Genomic DNA, 20,114 nt, shown 5'->3' with positions numbered 1-20,114 from the left:
ACCCCCTGATAACCCCCATGACATTGTATCAGACCTGCGACGAAGGCTTTTATTCGTCTATTTGAAAATCGAGATAAATATTAACCCTTTGCGCTCGGAGCCATTTTAACAGTCAATCTAAAACAATATTTCTGACTCACAGTATTTCCATTTTACACGACAAAGTGCATTTTATGCACGCGAAATTGCGTCCCGTGATTCGTGCAACAGTTACACATTTAATAATATTTAAAATCTAAGCTTCGATAATATAAAAATAATCTTAGAACCTTAGAATCTAAGAATTTCACTGGTGCCTTGGAGTCACCGCTCGAGTGCAAAGGGTTAAAATTGAACAGGCTATTATCAGCGTAAAAGTGGTCGTTCAACGAATATCCGAATATGAATAAAGTGTTCGTTCGCCGAGAAAGTTAGCCTAAAAATTCGAAACAAAAGCAAGCGACCTGCCAGTAAACACGGCGTCTGGTAACACGATTGCATCGCTGAATAATTAGTCGCTGAACCATCGATCGGCGCATCGCCGATCAACGCCAAATCGATCTGCGCTACACGCAGGGAAAACAGTGTCGAAATTTTTCGACGCGGATGCGCACACACGGATCACAGAGATGCGGCAGCTAGCTTGCGTTAGACAGCGGCAAACGGCGACGGTTCTCGTTAACGGCAGAAAGCTCGACGAAACTCTGCTGCACAGAGTAGCGATCGAAGCACGCGGCCTCGTGGCCGCAGTTGCAGCTGCAGCTGCAGCAACGCTTGCCAGCTCCGCCGTTGATCGACGGCCCGTCTATCGGACTCACCTTCCTCGCCTTCTCGAGGAAATCTTGACCCTCCAGGCTGTCCTCCCTCTTCGTGGGCGACATCTCGATGCCGCTGTCCTCGTGGTGCCTGGTGTACTCCTTCAAGGTCAACGTCATCTCCTTGCAACCGTCCGCCGGAGACGTCGCCGCCGGCCTCTCCTCCTCGACTCTTCGCTCGCTGACCTTTGTGAATTTGATCGACCGCTCGCCGTCGTCGGTTCTCGTCGACAGCTCGTCACGGCGGCTGTACGATTCACCTGGGAAACATCGACTTTTTTATACACTAGGCTAAGCGTGGCAACAATATTACAGCGTTGACAAATTTTTGATAAGGGATGAAACAACGCAAGGGTTACTTCCAAGTGCTGTAACTTCGCGGGAAATAATCGCAGCCGGGTTTGCTTTTTTCGAGATTGTAGGGGAAGGATCGAGCTCCGTTCTGGTGCAAACGGCATCCCCTTGAAAAATTTTACAACGTCCGTGCATTTCGTCGAACTTGGCGATGTTCGATGCCATAAACATGGCTTGACATTTGAAGCGTCGCAGTGGTGAGAGTATTTTATACTGAAAATCGAGGACCGGTGTCTTAAAGTAGAGATTTCAAGCTTTAATTTAAAAGAAAAGTCATCATCCTACGATCATTTTCCGCGGAGTTATCGTCGGTCGAAGTTGGCCGATTCTTATCAAAAATTTTTTCGCATTAAAGAATTAATCTCTAACTTATATGTTATATTTATAACGCAATTTTGATATTTGTAACGCAAACTTTAAGCTACTTATATGTTATAATTGCCTTGTAATTAGCTTAAAAAATTTGCGTTACAAATACTTGAGTAATTGTAGAATAAATTACTTATTATTATATTATACTATTACTTATTATTCTACAATTACTAATTGTAGAATATAATAAGTAATCGTAGAATAACGTGGTTTCGGCGCGACGAGATTGAATACCAACGGATCTCACTTTTCGATCCGAGTTCCGGTTCGCGATGGTGGCCATTCGTTTTCTCATAGGCGTCCGGTGTCACGATGCGTTCCAGATCTTCGATTTCTTTAACATCAACGTTTTCACGATGATCTTGCACGGTGTTGGATATCACCTTGTAAGATGTCACTCCCAGCCGAGTGTCGTGAGACACGCGCAAAGTTGTCGTTTCCGTCACTTCCTTCACGATCTTGCCGGACTTGTCCTGCAACGAACGGATATTTAAACAATTTAACCGTAAATTCATCCGTAATTTAACTCGCAAATTCTACGTTTCCTTCGTTTCGCCGGATTTATCGTACGACAAAAAGTATTCAAACAATTGAAGAAAAATTATGAAAATTATAAAGATAAAAAGATCATAATTAACGTTTAATTTTCGAATTACCTCCACTATCCTTTCCATAGCGACAAACTTGTCGACCGTTTTTTCTCCGTTCGACTCACAGATTTCCGGTCTCGAAACATCGATCAACGCCATCTTCTTCTCCAATTCGGAAACCTTTGGAAGTTCGGCGTGCTTAATCACCGACGACAACGACGTTGTTGTGTTGGTGGCAGCGAGTTTCGAATCCTCGACGTTCCCCCTGAATAAATCAAAAAAGAAAGAAGATGTTCGAATATTTTATTTCGATTACTTTCTATCGTTGATTTCAATTCGTTCGAAGAAACAAGTTATCTCTGTCGGATAATTTAAATTATATAAATTATATTATTATTATTATTATTATTATTATATTGTTATTATTATTATTATATTATTATTATATTATAATATATAACTTAAATTATAACCTTTTTAAGGTTATAATTTAACGTAACCCGAGGGACACGTAAAAATCATGCAGGATTTGCCGGGTGAGATCCGACAGGAAATAACGGTGGTGCTGTCTCAGGACGAGGAAGGGATCAAACGTGACACGAAAGTGACGTCACAGGTGCCAAAATCGACCAGAAAATCGACAGCGCAGACATTCGTGTCGCCGATCACAGGAATGATCGTCGATCAAGGGACCGGCATTGTTCTCGAAGGAATAATCGATGGTGAGATCATGCGAATGCTACTTTGTGTCACGTGGTATTAATAGTTGGATCACATTCGAATTTTCCGGTTACTTCCGTTCTAAAATTAATTCGATTTGATAACGTAATTGTCGCTGGTTATTATCACTGCCAAACGTATCGATTCTTGCATTTATTTTCAATCGATTTTCAGTCGATTTTCAATCGATTTCAATTTTCACCGATTTATATTATCTCGAGCTTCTCCGATCGTCGTTTATCTCGTGGGTAATGTTTTTAATTTGTTCTCTGAACAATCTAGGAGCGATATGTATGTAATATGTAATATGTAATATGTAATATGTAATATGTAACATGTAATATGTAACATGTAACATGTAACATGTAACATGTAACATGTAATATGTAATATGTAATATGTAACATGTAATATGTAACGTGTAATATGTCACATGTAATATATAACATATAGCATGTAATATGTAACATGTAATATATACTATGTAATATGTAACGTATAATATGTAACATGTAATATATAACATGTAATATGCAACATGTAACATGTAACATGTAACATGTAACATGTAATATGTAACATGTAACATGTAACATGTAACATGTAACACATAATATATATTAAGTATACTCGTGTTGCTTTCTAGAGAGAGAGAATTATGAAATTTTCACGTTACAACTTGATACATTTGCTAAACATATACCAGCCAATGAGTTACGATCGAGGACCGCGCGACCTCTGCTGCAACGTAATACATATTTTCTTCCCGTATATCGTACCAAGTATCGCACGCAGGCGTCATGGTTGCTGGAGCAGCAAGGTCTTCCCATTCTGACGCGACGAAGGACTCGCTCCTCGAACGTCCCGTCGGAGTTGTCGAGCACTCGGTGGCCGTCACGTAACACTCCACGTTCGAGTCGTCGATCGTACTTTCGTCGCAGGATCTGTCAACGATATCCTGCAACGGAAACAAATAAATAATAGAGCAGCGTTCGTCCTTCTGCTGTCTTCGTCAACGCGCAACAACACTCTGGCTATTTTTACGCGTACACTTACGAACGATAGTTAAGAAACATGCCGCTCGGATGCAGGAACGTGGGGTGTCATCACCTTGTATCGACATAGCATAACCTTGTTAACGCGTGACGGAGATTCGTACGGCGTCCACGAAAATATTGATACTATTTTTCTTTTATAACTTTCTAACTTTTACATTTCATTTTCTTATAATTTCGTAATTTTTTCTTTTTTCTTTTCTTGTATTCCTTTCTAAATTTTTGTTACTTTTTTTCATCTGTCGCGTGCACCAAATAAGACAATGCATTATATCGTTGGAAATTTGGAAATTGTTGAATCGACGTATCGTATATTTGTTCTTATTTTTTGGATCGATTTATTACATTCTTGTACGACGCGTTTTTAATCAAATCCAATTTATGACGCGTTCTTAATAAAATCCCAATATACAGGGTGAGTCAAAAATTAGTCCCAACGATTTTTCAGCCTCTTCCAATGGTCTCCCAAAAAAACGTTTCCTATCGAAGTTAATTAGCATTTAGCCGACAAGAAATTGCAATTGTTTAAATATAAAAACAAATTGATTTTCGATAAAAGAAACAAGGTCACTGTTATATTTCTAAATTAAACCTATTATTATATATTATTATACTATACTACCTACTATTATATATACAAGGTATCCTAAAATTATGGTATTTCCGGAAAATGAGGAGTTTCTGAAGCGATAGAAGTAACTTTCTCCTTTACAAACATTTTCTCCAAGGCATCGTTTACGAGTTATCGACGAAAAACAATGACCAATAAGGGGCGAGCTCGCCTGACGCTAGGCGGCCGAGCCAACGAGCGCACGAAGCCGAGTTGCGTTCATTGGCTCGCCCGCTAGCCGAGCTCGCATCTCATTGGTCAGTGTTTTTCGTTAATAACTCGTTAACGATGTCTTGGAGACAATTTTTGTAAAGGAAAAAGTTGCTTCGAATGACCCAAGGAACCTTCCTAGTTTCTCAGAAACTAGGTTTAGCGTTGAATAATCGCACGAGGGGTACCTATCCTAGAAATACCATAATTTTGGGACATAATTATGTCCCAAATAATCCTGTGAATAATAATTCTGTGTAAAATTATGGGATATAATTATGTCCCAAATAATTCTGTGAATAATAATTCTATGTATATACAGGGTGTCTCGAAATTATAGGATATAATTATGTCCCAAATAATTCTGTGTATATACAGGGTGTCCCAAAATTATGGGATATAATTATATCCCAAATAATTCTGTGAAAAATAATTCTATGTATATACAGGGTGTCCCAAAATTAGGGGATATAATTACGTCCCAAATAATTCTGTGAATAATAATTCTGTGTATATACAGGGTGTCCCAAAATTATGGGATATATATTTGAAACTTAAACGTTCGCTATAAAACAGTCGTCTCAGTCTCACCTCGGCAACGCTGTCGTCCTGCTTGCGTCCATCGGGATCCGAGAAATCCATCCGATCGTTGTCAGTCCCAGCCGGTTCTGCAAACTTCGCGGCAGCCTCCATCACCGGTGACTGGACTCTCTCGACACCGGCGCAGCTTCCAATATCCGCCGCTGGTATCGTCGTCGTCGTCGTCGTCGTCGTCGAAGAAGAAGGCGGCGACGTTCCCTTGACGGTCGAAAACGTGGAAACGGACCTCGGTTGGAATTGTGGCGCCGGTGCGGACGAGCTTATCATCGTCGCGGAGGCTGCGCCGGCGATCGACGAGATTCCCGGCGATATCGGTCGAATGATCGTCGCGGACGGCGTCGTTGTTGCGGACGCGGACGCGACGGAGGCGGGCAGCGAGAACAGAGAGGAGGTCGAGGACATGGCGGAGGACGAGATCGGGACCGGCCGAGTCCTGGCGCCCGCCTCGCATAATCTGGCGTCCAGCTTCTCGGCGAGCCGCGTCACTTCCGCCAGTCGGGCCGAGATCGCCTCCACCGCTGTCAGGTTACTGGCTTTGCCCGAGCCATCCTCGGCCTCAGACATTCTAGAAAAATAAATTACCGTCGTTCGCTTACCGTCTATTAATAGAGTTTCCCTAGACTACGCGCGCACACCCGCGAACGATCTTTCTTCCATCCTGATTACCGGCTTCTTCCGCGGCTGTCGAAGCTGGCCCTGGCCCGCGTCTGTTTAGGATTTCGGCCGGCGACTGATCGCGCGCGCGCGCGCCTACGTCACCCGATACCGGTGCGTGTTGCTGTTCCGCTCGCGGCGGAAAAGTACGGTGCCCCGATTATTGACCCCTTGCTGTACCATTTTCCTCGTACGGTTAACGAGACTTTTCGATCGCGATGATTTCTTGGAAGGGAAAGATATTTAATCGAACCACCATGTATTTAGCAGCGTGCTTAAATAATAAAATGAAAATAATAAATATATAATGATAGTATAATAATAAATATAATATACATGATTATAAATATACTTATTATATTTATTTGCTATCAAATATATTATATTTATTATATTTTTATTTACTATGACATACAGTTGCGGACAAAATTGAGTGGACAGACAGTGGAAATGGTTACAAATAAAAAATTTAGTCGAACTAGTATTATTACTATACACACAAGTTCTGTATATTACATATCCTTATGGTACATAGAACATTTTGTGCAAAACTCAAGTTAATGTTTATACTTTTGCACACAGAAATCGTACTTAACGGCAAAGTTAGCAAATTTCTCAGGGACAAAAATGAGTGGACATCTAACAAAGCGCAAGATTAATATTTAGTATGCCCCCCGTTTGCTTGAATTACCGCTTCTAAACGTCGTGAAAAACTGTTTATTAAGTTTTCAACATAATCCTTGCTAATTGCTTCAAATGCTGATTGTAAACTTTGAAAACAGTTGATCTTGTTATTCCGTTTGTCCAATGGTACCTTCGAGCCCAATTCACTCCATAAGTTTTCTATTAAATTTAAATCTGGACTCTGTGCGGGCCATTCAAGTAGGTTAATGTGAGAATCCTCGAAAAATTTTTTGGTTTTCTTCGCTGTATGTTTCGGATCATCATCTTGAACCAAAACAAAATCTTCGTCGAGTCCCATTTTTACGACAGCTTCTTCTAAATTTTCACTTATTATATCGATGTACTTGTCGGTATTCATTATTCCATCGATTGAGACTAAAGTGCCAACACCATACCAAGAGAAGCATCCCTATACCATCAACGACCCTCCGCCAAATTTAATCGTTGGCGTTATAAACGGCTTCTTATATGCTTCAGTCTTCTTCCTCCACACTTTCTTCGTCTTCTTTAACTGCCGCAACTCAAATTTACTTTCGTCAGTCCACACTACATTTTTCCAGAATGATAGTGGCATGTTAACATACTTTTTTGCGAAAGCTAAACGTTTCTTCGCATTTGCTTGATTAATATGTGGCTTACGTCTAGCTTTGCAGCATTTTAATCCAGCCTCGTGTAATCTCCGCCTTATCCTTTTCGATGACACATTTAATTCTAAGGTTTCTTGAATATTACGCGACGCAATGTGCTTGGATTTTGACGACATTGTCGAATAATTTGACCATCTTCTCTTACAGTGATACAGCGTTTCCGACAGCGACCTCTTAAATTTTCCACTGTATTGTGTGATAAATATTTTTTATAAATTTTTTCCACTGCACTCTTTGATACTCCGTATTTTTCTGCTATCACACGATAACTTAATCTTTTGGAACAGTCCGAAGCAATCAAATGTCGAACTTGATACGAAATTTCTTTTCTTCGAGACATTCTGTCAATTGTTCTGCTTTGTACAAAGTCTATACTTCAATTAAATACGTGTGCAGATGTTTTGTTTACGTTTGCAAGTATTACGCATGGCGAATAGCTATATCCTACGTTCGTTTATGTTTCTCGCCAGAATAAGTCGACTGTCCACTCATTTTTGTCCCTGAGAAATTTGCTAACTTTGCCGTTAAGTACGATTTCTGTGTGCAAAAGTATAAACATTAACTTGAGTTTTGCACAAAACGTTCTATGTACCATAAGGATATGTGTAATATACAAAACTTGTGTGTATAGTAATAATACTAGTTCGACTAAATTTTATTTATAACCATTTCCACTGCCTGTCCACTCAATTTTGTCCGCAACTGTATATTTAAATTTTTTAATATATAATATATTTGTAAATATACAATATTTATATATGTAATACATTTATAAATATATTATATAGTATAAATTTAGTATAGTTTAGTAGAAATTTATAGTACATAGTATAAATTTATACTATACTAGACTAATACTATACTATATAATATAAATTTAGTCTAGTATAGTATACATTTCTACTATATAATATATTTATAAATATATTACATATATAAATATTATATATTTACAAATTTATACTATATAGTATAAATTTAGTCTAGTATGGTATAAATTTATATTATATACCATAAATTTAGTATAGTATAGCATAAATTTATATTATATAGTATAGATTTAGTATAGTATAGTATAAACATATTTATATATGAATATATAAATAAATAAATAATAAAATATATTTATATCCATATCATATTTATATTTTTTTACATTATATAAAATATATTTTCAATATAAATATAATAATAAAATAATAAAAATGTAATAATACAGTTTAATTAAATAATGTGATAGGACACGCGTAAGGCCCACAAAGAACAGACGAAATGGAATCAGCTTTATTCGATCGCAATACAAAATTTGCGTAAGAACTATTCGTCGATTTCTTTATCCATTTTCTTAGAGTTTTATTTTATCATTCGAGGATTGCGTGAAATTCGATCGATCGGCTATCACCGCGCCGTGGCGAATGAAACGCGGCCAGGTAGATTCGCGAAACGTCAAATTTCCAAATTGTTATATAATCGACAGTGACAAGCGCGGCGCGGACCACGGAGCGTCGCGCCGCCGCGACCATCTGGTGCCTCCGATGTGGGGCGTAGTTCTAATTTCAGTGGACCAAGTGCCGCCGTATCTGCGGAGCAATACGTTTTCACCGGCATTTTCGATCTTTGACTGCGCACACACAATAAAACTCCGCGCGCTGTCTTCGACGCGCCGCGCCGCTGCAACGTCTATCCGCCAATCGGAAATAAACCGTTCGACAACTATTTCTCGAAGCAATCGGCGTGTGCCGTCTAGATCAGCGACGGCCAGCCGTCTCGAGAAGTGGGTCAAATTTTGTTCATTTCATTATTCTGTTTTTTAGTTCTAGCTCACGGCTCGCTAAGTTAGCGGAAAGCGTCACTTGGAAAGGGAGTGGGGGGGGGGGGGGGGGAGATGGTTGAAAACTAGTTCTTTTGGTTATCCTCTTTGAAAATCCTCCTAAAAAGTTCACGTTTCCTTTTTGTTTCGCAACTGTTACTTTTGCAAGGGAAGAGCTAAAAATAATGGTCGACGTCGAAAAATTAATATAAATTGGGCGACGTATATATAAAGGTGACACCATGCCCGGTCGACAGCCGGCCCTGAACTGAGTATTTTTGTACGAACAAGGAATAAAGAAAATCACATATCACCGAAAAGGATAATTAATTAATAAAAATAGTTTTCACGCGAATTTACATTGTAATCGAATGAAGTAGATTCTATTTGGTCTGTTCTTAGTGGGCCTTTTAGGCCTGTCCTACTACATTATTTAATTACATCGCATTATTTTATTATTTTTATTTCATTATTTCATGCTACTATTATTATTTAATGCTAAATACAGGGTGGTTTAATTAAATGGTAGCCACGGAAAGTAACACTTTTTGCGAATGCAGAAAGTATCGTCTCGTTAAGTCTTGTATTATATATACATATAATAATAATAACCATGCATATATATATATTGAAACAATTTAAATATTTCATATTACTTAACGCTTATTTAAATATTATTAAATACACAATATCATTTAATTTCATTAAATATTATTTAATACATTATTTAACGCGTCGAATATTTAACAACATCAATTACGGGACAAGCAGGCGCGTCTCGCCGAACACGAAAGTTTCCACGAAAAAGTACGCGCGAGCGCGTAAATGTCGGCGAGAGAGCACGGCGTATCTCCGGTTCGATTTCGGGAGCCATTTGTCCGCGCATTCGCAGCATGGACCGAAGCCAACACGAGTTTTCTCGCTAGCAAACCGCCTAGCGAGACCAGCGGCGAGCCTGTTGCACGTGTATTCAAACAAAGTGGATCTCGGAACAACGGTTCGCCTCTGATAAGAGCTTTAAATAAATGTTACGGCCAGCCGATAAACATAAAAAGAGGAGAACGCCTTGCCATGGTGCAGTTCGAAGGATAGATCGTTTATCTTGGACCGCGGCCAACGGTCTACATTTTCCGGATAGAAAATTTCGCGGATTCTCGCGGACTCGCTCGCGAGATTTTCGGCGAGCGTCTACGCGAAATTCCATTCTGGACATTGGGTAACTGTAGGTACAGTCAATTCTCGCTAATTCGAGCTCAAAATGTGCATAGAAATGGACAATTTGGTCAGAGGAGATTATTCGAGCTTCGAGGCTCGTTTTTATTGTTACCGATTGTCAACAACTACGAAAACAAGACTGCAGACGTTTCGATTACTGTGTTACGGCGGTTTTCGGCGATCTGTGCTGCGCACAGTGTGGCGCGCATACATAGGGTAAGGGTAGGTATTGCTGCAGTTTCTCAACGAAGACGAACTTCGACAGAGAAAATAAGACCTTTCACGCCAATAAATTGACAGCTTGTGCTATACTTATTATTCTTTAACTTGAATATTTACTTTTCGCAAAATATTGGATCTCCGAAAGCACGATTTTTGTTAAAAAGCGTAATGTAAAGAAACCACACGTGTGCATATGTTCCATGCATATATTACAAATTATGTGGACGTTTCGATTATTACATGACAAATATTGCGGACGTTTCCGATTCCCACGTGTCAAATACCGTGGACGTTTCGATTACTGCGTTACGCTGGAATGTTATATTTCCGAGATATTTGTGCAACAGAGTTTCCTCCACGAATTTCTTGCAAGGCTAACGCCACGTTTTCCTTAGGGTAGCATAACCTTACATTTTTTTCTTTTCTCTACATCGTTTGATATTTTCTGTTCTCTTTCCTTCGACTTCTTCCTTTGGACTTTTCCTATTTTCTTTTAAATGTACACGCACAGCTACGATTTCTAGGATCAAGATATTCTCACTGCAGCACTTTGCAAATTAGGTATAGGTGCTCTACGATCGAGCGTGTTCGCACCGGCTCATCGTGAACTGCGCCGTATAGGTTAAGGCACGCGCCAAATATGTGCTGTGTTAGACAATAATATTTGAGGCTAAACGATAGCGACAGTGTGCGTCGATTTTTGATCAAAGTGACGATTACTTTATCTAAAAATAACGTTAAAACGAATAGCTCATTATTAATTACTAAAATATAAATGCCTTTCGAATCAGCGTTCGCAACTGCCGTTGCGAGTATTTCATTATACTCGACGTTTTCATGAGCTTTCGAATATCGAAAAGTCAATAAATGAATTAAAACTGCAATTGTAAAAACTGATTTTATCGGCTTGTCGGAGACACGCGTAAAATCGAGACGATCGTTTTCGACACTATTTCGTCACTATGAAATATTTGATTTTAACACATTTACGAAATAGTACGATACAGTAATGTCTCCCTTACTGATGCTCAGATTGTTCACTAAAATGGACAATTTGGGAAGAGGAGATACGATTGATCGAGCCTCGCGACTCGTTTTTATAATTGTAAACAATTTATAACTATAAAAATAAACCGCCAGGCTCGAATAATCGTATCTCCTCTTCCCAAATTGTCCATTTCTGTGCGCAATCTGGGCGTCAATTAGAGAGACATTATTGTAAAAATTATGAAATAATCGAATCTCTTTGTGCTTCCCGAATAATATGAATTGACCGACGACAATCTTCGCCGCCGTTCTCGGCCAATAGTGATTGAGCGCCGCGGCAGTGGAGCAGCTAAATAAATGTGGGGGTGGGGGGAATATAAGCGTAAAGGCGCCTTCTTATCGCGCGAGGACTATACGTTGTTCCGCATACAGTAATGTCTCCCTTATTGACGCTCAGCCTTGCGGCTCGTTTTTATAATTGTGGACAATTTATAACTATAAAAATAAACCGCGAGGCTCGAATAATTGTATCTCCTCTTCCCAAATTGTCCATTTTTGTGCGCAATCTGGGCGTCAATTAGAGAGACATTACTGTATTCGGGGCGTCCGCAGTAATACCCACGCTTACTCCAATGCACGTTCCAGTTCCGCTGGCCCTGACCGCCCCCGTCACTGTGACGGTGAAAATGGAACGACGCGACCGACGGTTTCTCTCTACGATCGCGAACGTCAACGAAGCACAGAGGCACGCGCAGGTGACCCATATTTACCTCGTCGTCGTCGACGCGTAGGTGACCGACGGAACGCGACGCGCGGCGGATCCGTCGTCGTTTCGAAGCGCGGAAAAAAATGCTATTCGAACGAGCCGACACACTGTTTGTTTCTCGTGTTTGACAACGGGTGCAGCGGTCCGACGACCCTGGATCGAGCCGACTGAGACAGAATGAGTCAAAATGACTGGTTTCTGGTTCTTTTTTCTTTCACGTTATCTTCGTTGAAGTACGCGTTATAATATAAAAAATGGTTGACAGTTTAAATATATCCAATATCGTCGTTATTATGAAACAGTGCACGTTTGTCACGTTCGCGGCTCGGTGGTACTAGCATTAATATAATTGATATAATATAATTTATTATATGTATATTTTTTAATTTTGTATTTATATAATTATATAATGTAGTATAATAAGCTATTATAACTATATATTATTAATTATATTATAATATTTATTATAATATATTATTAATTATATTATAATATTTATTATAATATATTAATTAATATATTATGGTATTGTAGTATATTATAGTATATTGACGAGGAAACTGCGTGTCGTCGGGTGCAGCTTATTCTAATCAGCGGAAAGCTTGGCCAATTTCTTAGTCGCGCGCCGGTTCCGATCGAACGGATCATTGTTAACCCTTTTCTCTATAACAACGTCTGAGAGACATGGTCAGATAATCTGACCAGAAACGATTATCACGTCTGAGAGACGTGGTAAAAAGATCGGGCCAGAAACGATTATCACGTCAGAGAGACGTGGTAAAAAAATCAGACCAGAAACGATTATCACGTCAGAGAGACGTGGTAAAAAGATCGGGCTAGAAATGAGAGCTGCGATGCGTCAGTCGGGCCAAATATAAACATAACTAGTTAGGCTCGCGTTAGACTAGGGGATACGTGTTCTGTGGTTTTATGTTTTTCATCATTTAATTGCTTTATTAACAGCTAAAGGAGGTAGCGTAGGAACCAGCTTGACGCGTGCTGCGTTTTTTGCGATCTTTAATTGTTTACAGCTTGTACAAAGGTCAACCGATTTCGGTGAAATTTTTACCCAGCATAAAACTCGCCGAGATCTACGAAACGAATTTTTTCAAATTTTCGGTTCAGTCTCAGACAAAAAAGTAAATTTATTTATTTCCTTTTATTTCCTAAGCAATAAAAACAAGTCTTTAAAAACAGCATTCTCTAATTACGGTCTAGTAAACTGGTCGCTCTATAGTCCAAAAAAACTTCAAGTCGTTCAATCCAGTTCTAAAAAAGTTATCGCGTCTCGAAGAGTGTCCGAATATTGACGGGAGTCGCTGTATTTACATTCCCGTAAGAAGTTCGCGATTGGCGCAACAACTTCAGACGTTACGCTTGACCTTGAAAGGGTGCTCGACGCGTGACGCGATCTTGTTTGTTGTTTACGGCACGCGTTCTCGAAGTTTTAAATCGCAGGGCAAAGGGCTAAAATCGTATCTCGGACTTACATGCGCCGATTTCAAGGTGTAGGCGACTCTCCGACGTGCGGCCATGGACTGACACACCGGCGCCGTTTTTAACGGAGGTGGCCGTCGCGTCGCGTCGCCGACGGGCCGCGCCCCTCGCGCCGCTCATTACCAGGCTCCGAGGATCGCGCGCCGCGGTCTTTCTTTCGCCGTCGGATTACAGCGACTCGCGCGCGCGGTGCTTGATCCGACTCGGCTCGCTTCGATTCCGCGGACGACGACCGAATTTGCCGCGCGTTTCATTGCTTTAACCCGATTGCTGCATCGGACAGACGTGTGTACGCGTATCGGACGGGAAACGTCCAAGGACACACGTGTCGATCGAGAGAGCCCGGCCGCGAGGAGGAACGGTGCCAAGTGGCTGGATATTATTCGTCAACGACGCGGGACACTTCGAAACGTTCCGCGGCCGAAAGGAACGGTTCCGACATAACCTTAGATGCGGTGACGTACGCTGACAGCTACGGTGAATTCTTCTTAATCGATTCGCGGCTCGTACACGACAATCAACAATTTGAGAAGAGAAGGCTATAATGATCGTATCTCCTCTTCCCAGATTATACACAATTTACATAAATTTTAAGGTAAAAATGTCCGAAGATCGGTCGAAAGAAATACTGCCGAACGATTCGAAACTATTACAGTAATAATATGTACAGGGTGTCCCAAAAATGTCTCGCAATCCGAAAGTGGCGGGTTCCTCGGGTCATTTGAAGTAACTTTTTTCTTTACAAAAATTTTCTCCGAGGCACCGTTAACGAGTTATTAACGGAAAACTGTGACCAATAAGAGGCGAGCTCGGCAGGCGCGAGGCGACCGAGCCAATGAGCAGAACTGGGCTTCGTGCGCTGGTTGGCTGGGCCGCCTCGCGTCAGCCGTAATCGATTCTTATTGGTCAGTTTTTCGTTAATAACTCGTTAACGGTGCCTCGGAGATCATTTTTGTAAAGGAAGAAGTTGGTTCAAATGATCCGAGGAACCCGCCATTTCCGGATTGCGAGACATTTTTGGGACATTTTATATATTATTAATGTAATAATATATAAACATATATATATTTATATATTATTACTGTAACATAATATATTACTTTCAGCACGAGAAAACTTGCTCCGCTGTATCAATTAATTGCGCCGACGTAATGATAGTTTGTCGCCGATATTTACCGAGATTCGCTTGACTTTCGAGGTTAAAAAATGTCCGCAGATCGGTCGAAAGAAATACTGCTGAACGAAAAAAATTTATTCCACGAAAACTTCCTAACGATTTGTTCGAAGCAAAAAGACCCGAACTTTGATATTTCCGCGGGAATGTTTTATAGTCGCTGTCGTACTTGCCGTTGATGGCATAGAGGCTCCTTTAGCCTGGTCCGCAGGAGCCGACCTAGTCGAACCATTCTGCCGACCTCCAGGAGCAGCTTCTCGCGGTCCCCCAAGATGTCTCTTATCTCTGCTCGGTCTCGAGATTCCGCTGCTAGATCGTCCGTCTTCACCGAGCGACGCAGGCATCCCACCGCCTCGATTAGGTCGCGCAGCTTCGAACAGTGCTTTTGGACAAATACAGTGACTCGGATTTAATATTCGGACAACTTTTCAGGTTCAACGGAGTTAATTGAATTTTTTAAATGATAGGACTAGTCTACTAGACGATAGCTGGAAGATTGTTTTCAAAAACTCTGACGATTTGTCGAAGTTTTGTCAAAATTGATCGTTGTTATTTCAATATGTTGCCTTGTGGAATGAAAATAACAGAATAGTCACTTAGAATATAGAATATAGAATATAGAATGTAGAATGTAGAAGGTAAATTGTAGAGGGTAGAATGTAGAATGTAGAAAGTAGAAGGTAAAATGTAGAGGGTAGAATGTAGAATGTAGAAGGTAAAATGTAAAGGGTGTAATGTAGAATATAGAAGGTAAAATGTAAAGGGTGTAATGTAGAATGTAGAAGGTAAAATGTAGAGGGTAGAATGTAGAATATAGAGTGTAGAATTTAGCATATGGAATATAAAATATGGAATATAGAATATGTAATATAGAATATGTAATATAGAATATGGAATATAGAATATGGAACATAGAATATAGAATATGGAATATAGAATATAAAATATGGAATATAAAATATGGAATATGGAATATGGAATGTGGAATATGGAATGTGGAATATGGAATGTGGAATATGGAATGTGGAATATGGTATGTGGAATATGGAATGTGGAATATGGAATGTGGAATATGGAATGTGGAATATGGAATATTGAATATAGAATATAGAATATAGAATATAAAATATAGGATATGGGATATAGATTACAAAATATAGAATATGTAATATAGAATATAGATTACAAAATATAGAATATGGAATATAGAATATAGATTACAAAATATAGAATATGTAATATAGAATATAGAATACAGATTACAAAATATAAAATATGGAATATAAAAAGTGATCGGACGAAAGGCTAACAACAGTTTCGAATACTCGGAGGATGATTTGAGAGGATAAGGAATATCTTGAAATCACAATTATCGCGCATACATCCTCGACGCTCCTGTGAAACACGGCGCAAACTCTGAGTCTGGTTAACTGTTCCTGTCCAACGGATCGCAGCTGCTTCCAAGCCTGGCGTAACTTGGAGAAGAGGGTCGCGTTGGTGTCCAACGGTAGCCTGCAGGACAACCTTAACACCCGAGCGCCATTTACCAATTGGCATCCGTAGTCGTACGTCCCCTGGAAATTTCAGAGCCAAGGTAAAGATTTATAATTACCGAAGTTTCCAGTCGATTTATAGTCGATGCTATTCGGACGTGTCATTAGTCCGACAAGTCACGCAGTGTCTGCTATTTATTTTTAGATAATGAAACCTGTGTGAAACGAAATCGCCGGTGGATTAATTAGCGACATGGTTCAAATACTGGCTGCACGTGCCAGGTCTAGGATTATGGGATCCAGGTGTCTGGGACAGGGATGTGAAGACTTCTGAGACTGGGAAGTACTTGTCGTTGTACTTACAGCGTGGACTATTGCGCAAAATAAACGTCCACATGAATTACAATAAGAAGAAGCTAAATAAAAATATCTTTCTTCCTTCGACAATTTGGATAACTGGAAAATATCGCTGAAAATAGTATGAATATTCTTAAATTCACTCATTTTCAAGTAAAAACGGAGAGCATATTATTTTATATTTAATAAAGTATTTAACAGTATTCGCTATTTTTGTTCTCTCGAGAATCTTCTCGAGAATCCATCGTATTATTATATTTAATCACGGATCAATATTAAGTAACGTGATACCTTGGCGGTTTCCTGAAACGACTGATGCTCCTCCTTCTGCATCTGTATCTCATTCGCGTTGCAACCAATCTCCATATGATTCTTCAGTAGAACGTTGTACAAATCGTTCAACCATTTAACAGCCTGCGAAAGAAACAACGATAACTGTTTAACTTAAATAACTTTAAATCGGTTGATCTTGAAAAGGAAACCTCATCTTTGAAACCTAGCCATGTATTTTATATTTTTTCATAAAAATCGTCGCTCAAAAGCTACTTGAATTCTGCAAATTTCGCGACATGTTCTTTATTTTTAATTGGAAGAATAATTTGGAAGAATGATAAATATTTCATTATTATTATTAATTTATACCAATAGTAATAGATCATTATTATTATTATTAATTTATACTAATAGTAATAGATCATTATTATTATTAATTTATACTAATAGTAATAGATCATTATTATTATTAATTTATATTAAATTATATTATTATATAAATTACTAATAATTGTATAGTCACCTGTTCAGTATCCATTTCGTAAGTATATATCAACGCAATTTGTTTCAGGGACAGCTTCTGCAGTTCCACGCTGTCGTTGAAAATATTCTTCCTCGCATTTGTCGCATCTAAAATATCTCGAACATTTACTATGTCCTCGCCGTAGTCGACTCGCACATCTCGGCCCAGGGCATCCTTCACAGGCATCGACAGTATATCCGACAATTTCTCACCTTCCTTCACCAGCTCGCATTCCAGAGATTCTAGAAATTTGCGCACGGTGAACAGATATCTGCACGCGTCGCAACAAGAGCTACGTTGTATCACAAAATTGAGGACGCCGAAAAATTGACACCGACAAAATCCACGATTCTTAGTCTTCTTTAATTTCCACCGAAATATCCAACAGAAATCCCTGCTTATTTTAATGGACGAAGCGTCTACTACCTGTCACTTTTCACCGTAAAATTACGACAAAAAAAATCGCAGAACAACTTTTTGATGGTTATTTTGAAGAAGAGAGTTGTATGATGTAAGATAATAATGAAACGAATATGGAACAAATTTTTTTTAACGAGTCGATTGAATTTCTGAAATTTTTAGGGAAGGGGGACTTCGATTTCTCTCCCCCACATTTCACAGAAAGGTGTCGAAATAAAACTTGAAATACACGGCTTGAAAGCAGAAACTCTGCGCTTTGAAACGAGTCCGGGTAGCATATTCTCAGATTTTTTACGCTAAGTTAGAGGAGCTCGAAGGTCAACGATATTCTGACTATAATTCAGTTGTCTACGAATTTTATGAATTTACAATATATTGAATTTTTTAACGATTCTCTCCGATCGATTACTTGATAAATTTTCGTCGGAATCTAACAGAGCACTTAATGGAGCGTGATAATTTTCAAATCAGACAACTATAATTACATTTCGAATTAACTTCGAATTTATTTCGAATATATAATATTACTAATATAATATATATTACATATATTATAATAATATATGTAATATTATATATATATTATTACTGTATATATAATGTCTTACAAGCTTTCGAATTTAGTCGAAAATGTCTCGCAATCCGGAAATGGCGGGTTCCTCAGATCATTTGAAGCAACTTCTTCCTTTACAAAAATTTTCTCCGAGGTACCGTTAACGAGTTATTAACGAAAAACAGTGACCAATAAGAATCAAGTACGGCTGACGCGAGGCAGCCCAGCCAACCAGCGCATGAAGGCCAGTTCCGCTCATTGGCTCGGTCGCCTCGAGCCAGCCGAGCTCGCCTCTCATTGGTCACTGTTTTTCGTTAATAATTCGTTAACGGTGCCTCGGAGAAAATTTTTGTAAAGGAAGAAGTTGTTTCAAATGACCCGAGGAACCCGCCACTATATATTATTACTGTAATATAATATTACTTTCAGCACGAGAAAACCTGCTCCGCTGTAATCAATTAATTGCGCCGACGTAATGATAGTTCGTCGCCGATATTTACCAAGATTCGCCTGACTCTGTTGCAACTTGAGCAGATTGCCGCTAGCCTGCGAGAAGTCGTGAGTCCTGTTGCCCATCACCAATCTATCGAACACCTCGCTGGTCTTGTCGAAATACTATAAAACGACGGGAACGGAACTCAGTCGGTTTTATCGTATTCCGTTTGTATTTTTTTTTCTTTTCTTTTTTCTTAACCGCATACCTCGGAGACCAGTCTGAAGAATCTCTGCGAAGTAATTAGCACGTTCCGCCGCCTCTCGAGCCGGGTCGCGAAGCTCCGACAAACGAAGTCCATGAAATCCCTCTGCGACTTCAAATCCTCGGATAGACGAGTGCTCGGCAGGCTGTCGATTTTGTGAAGCAACTCCGCGTAACGTCCGTACGTTTCCTGAAACGAAAGTACATTTCCGTTCGAAAATCTTGTCGCTATCTCGATCTGCATTATTATACAGGGTGTCCTAAAAACTCCTCTTAAAAACTCTTACAGAAGCATGAACGAAAATCGTTTAAACCATACTTTCGAATTGTTTATTATCTTTTACTCTTTTATTGTTATTTATTTATTTATCTTTTACTTTTATTTACTCTTATTGACTCTTACACAGGGTGTCCCAAAAATGTCTCGCAATTAGTAAGTGGGGGGTTCCTGAGGTCATTTGGAGCAACTTTTTCCTCAGCGAAAATGTTCTACGACGCTCCGTTTACGAGTTATTAAGGAAAAACAGCGATGCCCCGCCCTCGGGACCACTACCGCCGCGTCAGACGGCCAGCGCGACGCGGTATAGGCCGCTAGGGCGGAGCGCCGGCCGCGCTCGCACTCCGATTGGTCACTGTTTTTCGTTAATAACTCGTTAACGGTACCTCGGAGAAAATTTTTGTAAAGGAAGAAGTTGCTTCAAATGATCTGAGGAACCCGCCATTTCCGTATTGCGAGATATTTTCGACTAAATTCGAAAGCTTGTAATTTCTAATTTAAAAATTTTATAATTTCTTATCTGAATTTTTTATATCTAAGCTTCGATCATGTAAAACTTA

At 39.5% G+C, this 20,114-nt stretch overlaps 1 protein-coding gene and 1 long non-coding RNA gene across 10 annotated transcripts in view; one reads left to right on the top strand and one right to left on the bottom strand.

Moving 5' to 3' along the window:
• LOC117223969 (uncharacterized) overlaps positions 1 to 20,114 on the bottom strand; it is a 117,559-nt gene that overhangs the window by 89,306 nt on the left and 8,139 nt on the right. For 7 of the 9 annotated variants that reach the window (XR_013037245.1, XR_013037246.1, XM_076518213.1 and 4 more), the window contains exons 7-17: positions 19,282 to 19,467; positions 19,081 to 19,195; positions 17,608 to 17,849; positions 17,103 to 17,225; positions 16,344 to 16,535; positions 15,135 to 15,343; positions 5,297 to 5,870; positions 3,610 to 3,788; positions 2,177 to 2,375; positions 1,768 to 1,993; positions 798 to 1,054 (exon numbers count right to left, since the gene is read on the bottom strand). Coding sequence is in view for 7 of the 9 variants with exons in the window: in XM_076518213.1 (XP_076374328.1) it covers positions 798 to 1,054; positions 1,768 to 1,993; positions 2,177 to 2,375; positions 3,610 to 3,788; positions 5,297 to 5,870; positions 15,135 to 15,343; positions 16,344 to 16,535; positions 17,103 to 17,225; positions 17,608 to 17,849; positions 19,081 to 19,195; positions 19,282 to 19,467 (2,502 nt within the window). In the remaining 2 variants the exon portion in view is untranslated. Of the gene's footprint in view, positions 1 to 797; positions 1,055 to 1,767; positions 1,994 to 2,176; positions 2,376 to 3,609; positions 3,789 to 5,296; positions 5,871 to 13,780; positions 13,921 to 15,130; positions 15,344 to 16,343; positions 16,536 to 17,102; positions 17,226 to 17,607; positions 17,850 to 19,080; positions 19,196 to 19,281; positions 19,468 to 20,114 lie in introns of those variants that run through there. The other 2 variants (XM_076528856.1, XM_076528846.1) reach the window with 2 other exon arrangements.
• LOC117224028 (uncharacterized) lies at positions 14,072 to 17,956 on the top strand. The gene is made up of 4 exons (XR_013032601.1): positions 14,072 to 14,382; positions 14,894 to 16,555; positions 16,660 to 16,932; positions 17,656 to 17,956. It is a non-coding gene; the product is annotated as an uncharacterized LOC117224028 (long non-coding RNA).

Source organism: Megalopta genalis, chromosome 1, assembly GCF_051020955.1.
Source record: "Megalopta genalis isolate 19385.01 chromosome 1, iyMegGena1_principal, whole genome shotgun sequence".
Classification (NCBI taxonomy): domain Eukaryota; kingdom Metazoa; phylum Arthropoda; class Insecta; order Hymenoptera; family Halictidae; genus Megalopta; species Megalopta genalis.
Note: the sequence above shows the minus strand (reverse complement) of the source record. Positions and strands in the feature narration are given on the sequence as shown.